The 14,966-nt window shown below is 43.5% G+C and overlaps 1 protein-coding gene across 2 annotated transcripts in view; it reads right to left on the reverse strand.

The window, feature by feature from the left end:
- Positions 1-964: 964 nt before the first annotated feature.
- The window catches only part of LOC120943445 (cytochrome P450 2K1-like), a 28,689-nt gene continuing 14,687 nt past the window's right edge, over positions 965-14,966 (reverse strand). For both annotated transcript variants that reach the window (XM_040356748.1, XM_040356749.1), the window contains exons 4-9: positions 14,197-14,357; positions 12,251-12,424; positions 10,093-10,234; positions 5,841-6,028; positions 3,069-3,210; positions 965-1,238 (exon numbers count right to left, since the gene is read on the reverse strand). In XM_040356748.1, the coding sequence (XP_040212682.1) occupies positions 1,051-1,238; positions 3,069-3,210; positions 5,841-6,028; positions 10,093-10,234; positions 12,251-12,424; positions 14,197-14,357 (995 nt within the window). In that variant the 3' untranslated portion in view covers positions 965-1,050. The remainder of the gene's footprint in view (positions 1,239-3,068; positions 3,211-5,840; positions 6,029-10,092; positions 10,235-12,250; positions 12,425-14,196; positions 14,358-14,966) is intronic.

Consider the following 14,966-nt stretch of genomic DNA (forward strand, 5'->3'; position numbering starts at 1 on the left):
CAAGTAAGATACGCCTGAATTTTGGCTTCATACGACCGACGTAAGTTTCCTACGCCGTCGTATCTTGGGTGCATATTTACGCTGGCCGCAAGGAGCGCTTCCATTGATTTACGCGCCGAATATGTAAATGACCTAGATACGCCGATTCATGAACGTACTTGCGCCTGTCGCAGTAATCTACGCCGTTTACGTAAGGCGTACGTCCGACGTAAAGTTATTCCACATATAAGGAGGCGCATCCCATGCAAAGGTATGGACGTCGGAACAGCCATCGTATTTTACGTTGTTTACGTAAGTCATACGTGAATGGGGCTGGGCGTAGGTTACGCGCACGTCGTAGGCATTGAGCCGTCGTATCTTAGGGAGTAAATTTGACGTGATTCTGAGCATGCGCACGCATGCACCATTCGTTTGGCCCATTATTTGCATGGGGTCAAGCTTCATTTAAATGGATCACGCCCACTTCCTTCCTACTTTGAATTAGGCGGGCTTACGCCGGCCAATTTACGTTACGCCGGCGCAACGTTGGGAGCGAGTGCTTTGTGAATACTGTTCTTGCCTCATTGATTTACGAGATGCGCTACGCCGGTCTACGTGAATCCGGGCCTTCCTGGTTGTCTGTTTCCTGATAAACACAGTACTGGGAGTTTCTAGTTTCGTTTTCCAAACCATCACTGCTCTATGGGCTCTGTATAGCACAGAGGCAGGATAACATGCAAAAACGAAACTAGATGCAAAAACGAAACTAGAAACTACAGGTACATTATATGATTGATTTGAAGCCAGAACCAGAGAATAGAACACTAATAACCAGGAATCAGAGCCTGCATATGCACAAAACAAATATAGCTGACCCTATGTACACATTTATGAACAAATGTACAAACAAGGCTTTTAAAAATGTTAGATCAGCTTATTTACAGTAGGCTGATCTACATGTTTATCTTAAAGAAAACTTTGAAAGGAGTACATATCCCGTTTTATTATGTGTCATCCATTTTGGTGGGGATTTAGGACTTCTTCTCATTGCTTCATAGTTGTGGATCTTGACTAGTAGTTGAGTTTTGCACATACCAAGTGTGGCAAAGGGAATAAAAGAAATCCAATGTCAGGCCTGATATTTATATCCTCTCTGGAGACTCCTGGAGGTGGGTAGAACGTGAAGCTTTGCAGAAGGCCAGTAAAAAACAGGAAAAGCTCAGTTCTGGCTAAACTTTCTCCAACACACATTCTTTTTCCTGGGGGGTACAAAGTAAACTCAGAATGACATAATCTATGCTTCTCCAATGTTTTACAGTCTAGAAATGAAAGATTTAGTACAAAATTTATGAGTGTTGTGGTAGAGGTATGTCTGCCCCTAATGCCGCGTACACACGGTCAGAATTTCCAAGGAAAAAAGTCAGACGGAATCTTTTCATTGGATATTCCCACCGTGTGTGTGCCCCATCTGACTTTTTCCGTTGGATATTCCGATGGAGTTAGAAAGAGAACATGTTCTCCTTTTTTCCGACTGAAAAAAATCGGAAATTCCGTTCGTCTGTAAGGAACTCCGAAGGAGAAAAATCCATGCATGCTCAGAATCAAGTCGACGCATGCTCGGTAGCATTGAACTTAATTTCTCTCGGCTCGTCGTAGTGTTGTACATCACCGCGTTCTTGGCGGTCGGAATTTGGTGTGAAAGTGTGTATGCAAGACAGCTTGAACGGAATTCCGTCTGAAACATCCGTTGGCGTTTATCCCGTCGGAAAAACCGACGTGTGTACGTGGCATTAGGCCCCTTTCATGCAGGCTGACTGAGTCAGTTTTTTTAGGCCGACCTGATCAGACCATCCATTGCCCTCAATGGAGCGGCGGATGTCAACAGACTTTTGTACGTTGACACCTGCCGACATCTAATCCGATCCTGTCCGCTAAAAACATACCGGTGGGGGATCCATCCCCATCTATCTGGCAGATCAGATTGGATGACAGTCAGATGGAAACTGACAGGTGGTCTGTTTCCATCCGACTGCCCATAGAGGAAAGGGGGCTGTGTCCGATTTTGTCTGCTGTGTCCGCCTGCAGACAGATTCCCACTTGAGCAGGTGGATCCGCTGATCCCATTGAGGGGCTTAAAGTATTGTACTTTAGTAACTAAACTGTGATGTGGACTGCTGCTACTAAACACATACCAGGTGCTCAAAATTTATATTTGCCAGTAACCCAATTGGATTTCAACAAAAACAATAGGGTACAGTTATGGAAACCTCATGGACTGAGTAAAAGGGTAAAAGTGTTTTGCTTTTGAAGATCCTGTGATTTGAGCTGCAGCCCCCAATGTGTGTCCAAAGGAAATCTATTCATACTAGAATGGAAGATTTGAGTGATGAGAGATTTAAAGGGGTTGTAAAGAGAATTAAAAATAAAATAAAAATAACAAACACGTTATACTTACCTCCACTGTGCAGCTCGTTTTGCACAGAGTTGCCCCGAACCTGGTCTTCTGGGGTCCCTCGGCGGCTGTCTATGGTCCTCCCCGCAATAACTGAACACCTTCATGCGAGCGAGCTTGCATGGTGGTAAGTTCTTGCGGGCTCGCTCCCGTGATACAGCTGGCGGCTATAGCCGCTGACTGTATCACTCGGCCCCCGCCCCCCAGCATGCCGCGGATTGACAGCAGCGCGAGCCAATGGCTGCGCTGCTTTCAATCCATCCACTCTAGCCAATCAACGACCAAGATGAGCGGCGAAGAGGACGTCGGGGGCGAGCGCCGCAGGTGAATGGGCTCAGGTAAGTAAAACGGGGGGGCTGGGGGGGCCGGTATTGACGGATGTTTTTTCACCTTAATGCATAGGGTGCAATAAGGTGAAAAAACATGTATCTTTAGTGTCCCTTTAATTTTTGCCCAGAGATGGGCTTTAAGTATTTATCCACTCTACATCTATTATCACTCTATACAAATAGTCTGAGGGATATAAATGCCCTCATACAGACCAGGTATAGTTTTAAGTTTTTTTGTAGCAGTTTTAACAAGGAAGCAAATAATGTATTTTAGTGTTAAACATTGTGTAATAACATTGTTGACCTACCTGCGGAGAAGGGCATAAATGCATCTCGTTTTACAAATTTTCTGGCTTCATCCAAAAAGTGATTTGGGTTAAACTCGTAAGGTGTTTCCCACTGAGTCTTGTCATACAAAACAGAGGTGAGGAAAGGAATGACCTCTGTATCCTACAAGGGGAAAAACATTGTACTGTTATTAATAAGAAAGCCTATCTTCAGGAAAAACATGCACACCCACCTCCTCTAACCTATCCTGCAAGTTTTTTCTTCTTTCCTTGTGAAACAAGATATACTTACCTACATGCAGTGTCTAGAATCTAGGAATGGGCAAACTACAGCCTGGCGGACCTTTTAATCCGGCCCGCGGAGCCAGGGGGGCGACATTTCGTGCCTCCTCCTAATTTTAATTTCCTGTGTCACCGATGTGAGGCATGGGGCTGGAAGTCCCGCCTCCGCACATGACCGCCATACGCCCAATCACAGCGCGCGCGAGTTTTTAAAAAAGCTCCAAAATGTTTAAGTCCCCCACCCCCACGTTTACGCACATATAAACGTGGATGTTTATATAAGGGGGGACGGGAAAAAAAAATCCGCCCCGGGCGCCCATAACTCTGGTTACGCCACTGCCGAGGCCAGGCCTCGGGGCGACAGTGGTGCAGGGGCGGCACAGCCAGTGCCGCTCCTGCGGCGACTTCACGGCCGCCCCCCGCATTTACATAGCCAGGCGCGCAGTCCATCTACTCTTGGTCCGGCCCCCGGGTCCAATATATGAACCCATTGCGGCCCTTGAATCAAAAAGTTTGCCCACCCCTGGTCTAGATCCTTTGCTGATGCCGTTTCCAGATAGGTGGTGGGAGGGGGGGTGCTAATCCAGTGTTGAAGATGTGCCTGCGCCCAGTGGTGTATTTTGGTTTTGTTCTGCCCCAGGCAAGACTAAAAATCGGGCACCCCTCCATCTAACTTTATCCCAGCCTAGTTGCGGTATACCCTTCCTGTCTCAGGGTCCGATAAGGAAGCTGCAGCCATTCACAGTAAAAAGCTGCAGCTTCCACATCAGACCCTGAGACATAATTCGTCCAAATGCTACATACGTGGTCAATGGGGCAAAAGCTGGGGTCAGCAGGACATAGGATGGGGTCATCTGTTTTGTCCCATCCTCAAGTCCATGATAAAAGTGTGACTCCATCATAACTCTGTTTATTAGGAAGAATCTATTATGACAATACTGTATAATATGGTATTTTGACTTTATAATGGTTGGGGCACTGAAGCAAAATTGAGAATTTTGGTAGTGATAGTTCACCACTAGAACAGCCAAGACAGCATATTATTATTTTGAAATAAATAACAAACATGTTATACTTACCTGCTCTGTGCAAGGGTTTTACACACAGCGGCCCCAATCCTCAGTTTCTGGGGTCCCCCAACAGCGCTCCTGGCTCTTCATCGAGTGCCTCCATGGAGCTCCGCTTTCGATGGGGGCACTCATCCTGAGTCCTGCTGCTGCGTCCATTGACACAGTCCTGTTGCTCCCATGTCACTGGATTTGATTGACAGCAGCCGGAGCCAATGGCTCCTTCTGCTATCAGTCTATCCAATGAGGACCTGAGACAGCGGCTGGAGCTGCTGGGACTCGCCCTCGGCGCTGGAACAATCAGGTTCAGGTAAGAAAAAAAGGGGGGCTCTGCGGGGCTGCTGCACCACAGAAGGTTTTTCACCTTAAAGGGGTTTTCCACCCATTTTTTAAGTTTATTAAAAGTCAGCAGCGACAAAAAGTGTAGCTGCTGGCTTTTAATAAACTGACACTTACCTGCTCCAGCGTTCCAGCGACGCGCCGGCCGGGGGTCTGCTCCTCTCCCCCCCTCCCTGGGCGGCGTCTTTATTGTCACTGTGGGCACCCGGCCGTGACAGCTTTCGGCTTCACGGCCGGGCACCCACTGCGCATGCGTGAGCGGCACTGCGCATGCGCGAGCGGCACTGCGCATGCGCGCGCGGCCCGGCGCTGTTTGATTGGACTGGCGATCGCCTACAGGGAGGGGCTGCCAAAAGGCGATATGACGTATCGCCTTAGCAGGCCCTCGGCGGAAGGAGGAAGTGGGACAGGAAGTCCCCTTCTCCTGAAGCCCCCACTCCCCCCCCAAAAAAATTACATGCCAAATGTGGCATGTAAGGGGGAGAGGAGTGGGTTAAGAGGAAGTTCCATTTTTGGGTGGAACTCCTCTTTAATGCATGGAATGCATTAGGTGAAAAACCTTGAGACTTTACAGCTCCTTTAACTGCTATCAACCATGTAAAAGGTAGAAGTTTTGTATAGAAATGGCCTTTAACTGTATGGAGACAATGTTGACCTCTATTGTACATTTTTGTGCTTAGTTCTTTAGTTTAGAGCAGTGGTCTCCAAACTGTGGCCCGAGGGCTGGATGCGGCCCTTTTCTTGCCTTTATCCGGCCATTGGGGCACTATCCCTCCCACTGATACGAGACACTATTCTGCCCTCTGACACCGACAGTGGAGCACCATTTCTCCCACTGACACAACTAATAGAGCACTATTCCTCCCTATGATACCAGCAATGGGGCACTATTCCTCCCCCTAATACCAGATGTTTACTAACAATGATGCCAGGAAAATTTCCACTCCCGCTGGCCAAAGTCCGGCCCTCCAAGAGTCTGAAGGACAATAAACCGGCCCTTTGTTTAGAATGTTTGGAGACCCCTGGTTTAGAGTATAAAGTAACATAAACATTCATTTATTTGATGCATGATTCTACTGACAGTTGAAGAGTTTTCTAAACTCACCTTTGGGATGAAGTAACCTCGGAAATGCACATCATGTGGAGTTTTATGTGACACATTCAAAGGAAGGAGATTAACGAACCTCTGAATTTCATGTATTACTGCTTCAGTATAAGGCATATTCCTGCGATCATCATTTGTTGGCAACTGACCTTGTGTGATTTGTGTCTGGATTTCTTCTTGTACCTTTTCTAGAAAGTAAGAGTAAGTACATTACATCAAGATCTCCACAATATGTGAACATAATCATAATAATTTCCAGTGTGATGGTCATGTTGCAGGATGAAATGGGTTGCTCATTAGTGTTGAGCGGAATACGCCATATTCGATTTCGCGATATATCACGAATGTATAGCCGAATATTCGGGAAATATTCGCTAAAATCGAATATTCGTGATATTTTATCAAAAAAAAATTTTTGCGAAATTTCGCTAATGCGAATGCGAAACTGATTGCGAAATTTCGCTAATGCGAATGCGAAATTGATTGCGAAATTTTGAAACGTTCAATTTCACCTGCCCTTTGGAAAAAGTGTGGTTTTACGTAATGGACCCTGCAACTAACAAGGTATTAATAAAATAAATACATTATTATATAGATTTGAGGGTTTGTATTATTGATTAGTATATTGATTAGTTTAATAAATATTGAATAACCATAGATTTGGAAAATACAAGTAAACCGTTTACGTTGACATCTCTTAAATGTCTTTATGTTAAACAGTTATTATTCTCATTAAAGAGGTGAAATGCAAATGATGATGACACGGGACAAAAGATGGAAAATTCTTTGAAGATGTGATACACTGGAAAAACGCACAGAAACACTCCACTCTCTCCTATGACAACTGTGGTAGGAGAACTCTGATTGGCTCTGATGCAAAAGAAGGGCGGAGAAAGTATTCGCGAATATTCGGAAATCGAATATTCGCGATTGCCAATATTCGGCAACATAAAAGGATCGCCTCAGCTTAGCTACTCGGCCCATGGTCTCTAATCATACCAGCAATGCTTTTAGACGTCGATGGAGATCACTAGGATGTGATCTGTTTTAAAAATAAAATTGAAAAAATACAAATATTCGGAATAGCGAATATTGGCCGCGAAATTCGAGTTATTCGCGAATATTCGAATATGCCATATTCGTAACGAATATTCGCAATGCGAATATTCTTGAGCAACACTATTGCTCATACTTCCTTTGTCTGATATAAAGTGGAAGTGAAGGTAGTTAAATCTAAACCTGAAATATGTATGTTAAACTATCTTACCTGCCAATAAATACTGTATTTATTGGCGTATAACACTCTCTTTTTCATCCTGCAAATCGGTTGCAAATAGTGTGTGCGTGTTATACGCCGATACTGCAATTTAGGCGGCCTCGGAGAAAACGGGGAGGAGGGCGGGACGAGCGCCATCAAATTACATACAGCAAGAATCTCCTGTTTACTTAGCAGCCTCTGTAATAGGAAGTCACGTCTCCTGGGCCGACTTTGAACCAATGTTCTGTTTATCATAGAAGCTGGTCCAGGAGGCGGGACTTTGTATTAAAAAGGCCGTCAAGTAAAAAGGAGATTCTTGCTGTAGGTAATCTGACTGCTCTCATCCCGTCCCCCTCCCTGAGATGGGCATTGATCAGGCTGCATTCATGGCAATGGGGAGGCTGCAGATGGGCATTAATCAAGCAGCATTGATGGGAAATTGTGAGGCTACCGATGGGCATTGATTAAGCTGCATTGATGGGCAATGGTGAGATGGTGAGGCTACCGATGGGCATTGATTAAGCTGCATTGATGGGCAATGGTGAGATGGTGAGGCTACAGATGGGCATTGATTAAGCTGCATTGATGGGCAATGGTGAGATGGTGAGGCTGCGGATGGGCATTGATCACGCTGCATTAATGGGCAATTGTGAAGCTGCAGATGGGCATTGATCAAGCTGCATTAATGGGCAATTGTGAAGCTGCAGATGGGTTCTTTATTTTTTTTTTTCAAATTAACTATTTTTCCTGAAACTTCCCTCTTAAAATTAAGGTGCGTGTTATATGCCTGTGCGTGTTATATGCAGATAAATACGTAATTTACCTTTGCGCTTCCCTTTCTTTCCCAAACGAAAAGTGTTAAGCTGGATATGCACGTATGGTTTGTTTTTTGGTTGAATAAAAAAAAATGGAGAGTTTCCTGCATCCACAAAAGTGATGTGGATGCGGGAATCTTTCTCTCCACGCTATTGTATTCTGACAGAGGGGGCACCCACTTCGACAGGGAAAAAAAGGGGACTGAAGCCATTGGCTGCAGGCGCTGATCAAATGCTGGTTTTCAAGAAAGGTCATTTGACAGAAGCCAGTCCTTAGATCTTACAAACTTCAAGATTGTTCAGATTAATAGGCGTAGGCTAGAAAAAATTGAAAAACAGTGTAGAAATGAATAGATGATTTTACATTTTGATCACAAATACTATCAGGGTCAAAAAGAATAAAGAATGAATAGAAGAATTTACATTTTCAAGTACAGTGGGGATCGAAAGTTTGGGCACCCCAGGTAAAAATTTGTATTAATGTGCATAACGAAGCCAAGGAAAGATGGAAAAGTCTCCAAAAGGCATCAAATTACAGATTAGACATTCTTATAATATGTCAAAAAAAGTTAGATTTTATTTCCATCATTTACACTTTCAAAATGACAGAAAACAAAAAAATAGTGTCTGCATAAGTTTGGCACCCTGCAGAGTTAATATGTTGTACTGCCCCCTTTGGCAAGTATCACAGCTTGTTAACGCTTTTTGTAGCCAGCCAAGAGTCTTTCAATTCTTGTTTGAGTTATCTTTGCCCATTCTTCCTTACAAAAGTCTTCTAGTTCTTTGAGATTTCTGGGCTGTCAGTCATGCACTGCAGTTTTAAGGTCTATCCATAGATTTTCAATTATGTTGAGGTCAGGACATTGTGAAGGCCATGGCAAAACCTTCAGTTTATGCCTCTTGATGTAATCCCCCATGGATTTTGAGGTGTGTTTAGGATCATTATCTATTTGTAGAAGCCATCCCCTGTTTAAATTCAGCTTTTTCACAGATGGCATCAAGTTACCATCCAAAATTTGCTGAAATTTTATTGAATCCATTTTTCCTTCTACTCGTGAAATGTTCCCTGTGCCACTGGCTGCAATACAACCCCAAAGCATGATTGATCCACCCCCATGCTTAACAGTTGGACAGAGGTTCTTTTCATTAAATTCTGTGCCCTTTCTTCTCCAAACATACCTTTGCTCATTCCGGCCAAAAGGTTATATTTTAACCTCATCAGTCCACAGAACTTGTTTCCAAAATGCATCAGGCTTCTCTATATGTTAATTTGCAAAGTTTAAACGCTGATTTTTGTGGTGAGGACGTAGAAGAGGTTTTCTTCTGATGACTCTTCCATGAAGACCATATTTGTACAAGTATCTCTTTATAGTGGAATAGTGTACCACAACTCCAGTGTCTGCCAGATCTTTCTGGAGGGATCGTGCAGTCAAACGTGGGTTTTGAATTGCTTTTCTCACAATCCTGCGAGCTGTTCTGTCTGATATTTTTCTTGGTCTTCCAGATCTTGCTTTAACTTCCACTGTTCCTGATGACTGCCATTTCTTAATTACATTCCGAACAGAGGATATTGACATCTGAAAACGCTTTGCTATCTTCGTATAGCCTTCTCCAGCTTTGTGAGCGTCAACTATTTTCAGTTTCAGTTTTCTAGACAATTGCTTAGAAGAACCCATGGCGCTGATTGTTGGGGCAAGGTCAGATTGACATCACCTGGTCTTCCCAGACGATAATTGAGAACAATCTATGACACTGGCAGGTCTCAGCTTTGCAAAGGAGGCAGTGCATGCTATAAATTCTGCAGGGTGCCCAAACTTTTGCAGCAGCCATTTTTTGGTTTTCTGTAATTTTGAAAGTGTAAATGATGGAAATAAAATTAAAGTTTTTTTGACATATTATAAGAATGTCTAATCTGTAATTTGACGCCTTTTGGAGATTTTTCCATCTTTCCTTGGCTTCGTTATGCACATTAATACAAAATTTTACCTGGGGTGCCCAAACTTTCGATCCCCACTGTATATCCAAAACTAAAAAAAAGGTGTCTGTATGAAAATATACATACTACATAATAATTAGGCATTTTAGAATCTGCTGCGTCATTAACTGAGACGTAGAGCAGAATGTGCAAATAGACATTTCCTTCTCTAAATTGCATCCTTCTATAAGCCAACAAAATTACTTTGTATTTCTGGATACTTCATCATCAATAACATGCTCCAGCGTAGTGTTGTAGATGTTGTTTCTGTCCCAGCTTCAAAGAGATCCAGAATTGAGTACACCAGATTTTCATCATCAAAGATCTTTTCAACTTTGGCTGACTCCTAAAAACACAATCACCAAAAGATTCCAACACTGTTTATTTCCTATTTCCACAAAGTCCTTTTTCACTTCATCAAAATACCTTTATAAATACTTTATACATTACATTGCTATGAAGCATATTTACCAATTTACCAGTACATTATCAGTACTTTATTGCTCACTCCAATCCCAGTGGTCCAAGGTTATAGCTGGCTAGTGTAGCTTCACCTGTAATAGCTTATATTCCCTTAAGCAAGCAGATCTCCGAGTACTTGGCTGCCCCCAGGATTTTGTAATATAGTCGCTAGTTAAGTTGTACAAGAGGTAGAGTAAAATAAAACAAAGGAGTACCTGTGGACCTTGAAAGCATCAGGCATGGACTGATGTTTCAGCAGGTAAGTAGCCAGTAGCAAAATTTGGAGGCACCATAGGTCAGAGCAGGCAGCAGACAGTAAGCTTAATCAGTAAGACAAGCAAAAGGTTCGGGCAGGCAGCAGACCATAGGGTAACCTAAACACAGGTAATTAAGGTCAGAAACGAGAGTATCGGAAATAGAGTGCAATGCTAGTGTAGTACAGAGCTATCACAAATCCAGAGACCTAGGTGTGTGATCAAAATAGAGTTGCCTAGGCAAACAGAGAGAAATCACTGCCAAGCAACCACTCTGGACTTCTGCCTCTAGCAAGTAGGAGCAGAGAAGATGTTGGTGGCAGAGCAGGGCATGTTACCCTGCAACCGGCACATAAGCCAGAGGTGAGAAAGCAGCAGCATGGTGGACTGCAGACAGGTGGCGCAGTAGCATGTGAGATGCTCCTAACACATACATTCACATAGCAATGTTCTTTTAAAGTGTATATAAATACTATAGTATCATGTTAGTTCAATAAAAATTATTGAAATATAAAGCCCAAACTTTTTCGGTTTTGTATGTAGTGTGGAAGAGTTAAAGCAATGGTCAGGTTTTGATTGCTGCCTATGGCCTTGCTGGGTAGAGTCACCTCTTTATTTGTCCTGGGGACCACTGTCTCATAGAGAATGAAAGACCTTACTTTTGAATTTAACTTTATTTAAAATAATTTTTTTACCTAGGTTTCTATGTATCTTTGGCATGCCCCAGTCTATCGCCCCAAAAAGATTTTTGAGGGTATTAATACTTTATTTACCACTTCTCTTTGGGGTTCGAGTCCACCTAGAATCTCCCTGGAGACCCTACAACTGCCAGTTCATGGCAGTTTTTTAACCAATATACTTGTTAACAACAGAGGGGTAGATTCAGGTAGCAATTACGCCTGCGTATCCATAGATACGCAGCGTAATTGCTAATTTGCGCCGACGTACCGACTTTTCTGTATTCAGAAAGCTTGATACGCCGACTGTAGCCTAAGATATGACTGGCATAAGGCTCTTATGCCGTCGTATCGTAGGCTGCATTCTTACGCTGGCCGCTAGGTGGCGTTCCCGTAGTGGTCAGCGTATAGTATGCTAATTGCATACTCACGCTGATTCACAACCGTACGCGCAGCCAGCGTTCGCATTTTACGTCGTTTGCGTTCGTCGGTTTCTGCGTAAGGCTGTTCCCGCTATTAGCAGGAGCAGTCAATGCTAAGTATACCCGTCGTGAAAATTATGTCGTTTGCGTAAGTGAATCGTGAATGGCACTGGACGCCATTTACGTTCACGCTGAAGCAAATGACGTCCTTGCGACGTCATTTACCGCAATGCACGTCGGGAAAGTTTCCCGGCAGAGCATGCGCACTACGTTCGGCGCGGGAACGTGCCTAATTTAAATGATCCACGCCCCCTACGGGATCATTTAAATTACGCGCGCTTACGCCGGCCAGTTTTACGGAGCGCGCGCGCAAATTACGGAGCTACTGCTTCGTGAATGAAGCGTAGTGCAAGTAATTTACGGAGGCGTATCGTTAAAACGGTACACTGCGCCTCCGTAAGAGTGCGCAGCCCTACCTGAATCTACCCCAGTATTTTTAGCTCTATAGATCCAGCATATACTGTGATAAATGAGGAGAATATTTTACCTGTTCTTGTTTCAAAAGGTATGCATCAATAAATCCAGAGATAGCATTTGTATCAAGCTTTTGTCTTTGATCTTTGATGCGCTTTAAAACATACTCAATGAGTTCATCATAATTCTGCACGGTTTGTTTGTGTGCTCCAAGAAGGGTTCCAATGCGAGGAAAAAAATTATACAGCTGTAGAGACAAATCAGTAATTCTTAGTGATTCTTAGAATATTGATCTTTATATACAATACTGTATTATTGAAACACATCCATCATAGTGATCCTGTAAAATCTAGTATATCAGCAGCACACAGGGCTGCCATCAGGAATTATGGGGCCCCTTACACAGCTTCAGGCATGGGCCCCCTGGAGCAGAGAATGGGGGAGGGGGAAGTTGCCATCCGGGGGCCCTCGGGACCTCTGGGCCCTTTAATGAAAACAAAAAAGTTGCGGCGGCGTAGCTTAAATAGGCCGCCTAATTCAAATTTTACCCGAACGGCGCATGCGCCGTCCGTGAAATTTCACAGTGTGCATTGCTCCAAAGTACGCGGCAAGGACGTCATTGGTTTCGACGTGAACGTAAATGACGTCCAGCCCCATTCACGGACGACTTACGCAAACAACGTAACTTTTTCAAATTTCGACGCGGGAACGACGGCCATACTTAACATTGGACGCCGCACTTACGCCACCATATAGCAGGGGTAACTATATGCCGAGAAAAGCCTAATGTAAACGGCGTAACTGTACTGCGTCGGTCGGGCGTACGTTCGTGAATTTGCATATTTAGCTGATTTACATATTTCAATGCGTAAATCAGCATACACATCCCTAGCGGTCAGCGTAAAAATGCAGTTACGATCTGACGGCGTAAGAGACTTACGCCTGTCGGATCTAATAGATATCTATGCGTAACTGATTCTAAGAATCAGGCGCATAGACACGACCGGCCGGACGCAGAGATATGACTGCGTATCTGGAGATACGCCGTCATATCTCCTCTAAGAATCTGGCCCTAAGTGTTTAAGCCATCGGACCAAACACCATGTTTTTTGTAAACCAAACACTGTACATTATAAACGCATCATCCCCACAATAAAACATGGTGGTGTGCAGCATTGCGCTGTGAATATGCTTCTCTGCAGCAGCCTCTAAAGGGGTAAATTTAGTTTTTAGCTCCTCTGTAGTGAGTGGAGTGGTGGTGATTGTTAGGTCTGATCAAAATTCCTGGGCTAACACAGGTGTCACTGCTAGATCAGTGTTTTGGGGTGTCAGACTGACACCATGCAACAACGATCGCCGCGATGCGCGCCCCCGGGGGCGCGCAGCAGCTCAATATCCTGAGGACGTCATATGACGTCCACTGAGGATATTGAAGCCACTTTGCCGCAGTCAATCTGTCATTGGCGGGCGGCAAGTGGTTAAGGTTTGAACATGCACTACAGTCACAGATTTAGCCGTTGTGATATAAATTCGATTTAGTTTTAGCCATAGTCTTTTGCCATTTTAGTTTTAATTGTATTTTAGTCATCTGAATTGTTTTAGTTTTAGTCGTATTTTGGTAGACTAAAATAGTATTAATTTAGTAGCCAAAAATATTGAAGTCAATGAAAATTAACACTGCGCGGAAGCCAATGCTGCCACTTCTGTGTCTCAGCCTATCGGGAGGAAAGTCCTGGACAGCTAAGACACTTGTGGAAATCGCTGGAGAGAGATGGGGCTCAGGTAAGTAACTGGGGGGTGCTGGGAGAGGCTGCTACATACGGAAGTTTTTTTATCTTAATGCATAGAATGCATTAAGATAAAAAACCTTCTGCCTTTACAACTCGAGTCAGTGTTCTAAACCAGTAAAACATGAAAACATTTGAAGAGGTCAATACTTTCTCTAGGTTCTGTAAATGTCTACATTTGTTATAATAGCTTTTAATCTAATAATAATAAAAAAGGAAAAGCAATGCTTACCAACACCTTAGGTGAGCCAAAGAGTTTGGTATTTTCATCCATTAATCGAACAAGTTTTTTAAAAACTGGGTCATTGTAGTCAAACCTTTCTCCAAAAATGATAGAGCAGATAACATTAGACACCGCACAGCTTATTATGACATCTGTGTCAAATGGTTCCCCTAGAACACGTTAAACACAATGAAAAGAAAATAAGTGGTAAATTTGCTATGAATTATTGATAAAAGTAGTCAGATTTTTCTATTACATATGGGATCAGCTAAATGTGTCATGTGGAAGAGTGTGTATTAAGTTCAATTCCTGGCCTCTTCCATATCAATCCGCTGGCTCAGACCGTGACTTTAACTTAATTGTCGGGAAAAGTGGGGCTGCAGATTACCCCACCTGCACCTCAAAGGCATCAGATAGTCCCCTTTCTATCCTGGCATCATGCTGAACAAATGGGGTCCCAGAAATTTTTGAAGGCTCATGACCAAAAAGGTCTGGCTACTGGCTCCCAATTGGCACTCTCAGCCAATGAACATAGAGGAAAGGATTTTACATTGAATACAATATATATATATATATATATATATATATATATATATATATATATATATATATATATATATTTAGGCCCGGATTCACATACATTGGCACATATTTATGCCGGCGTAGCGTATCTAATATACGCAACGCCGACGTAGCGCAAAGAGGCAAGCACCGAATTCACAAAGCACTTGCCTCCCAAACTGTGCTGGGTTCCCTCGGCGTAAGCCGGCGTAGGTGGA

Source organism: Rana temporaria, chromosome 6 (assembly GCF_905171775.1).
Source record: "Rana temporaria chromosome 6, aRanTem1.1, whole genome shotgun sequence".
NCBI classification, from domain to species: Eukaryota; Metazoa; Chordata; class Amphibia; order Anura; family Ranidae; genus Rana; species Rana temporaria.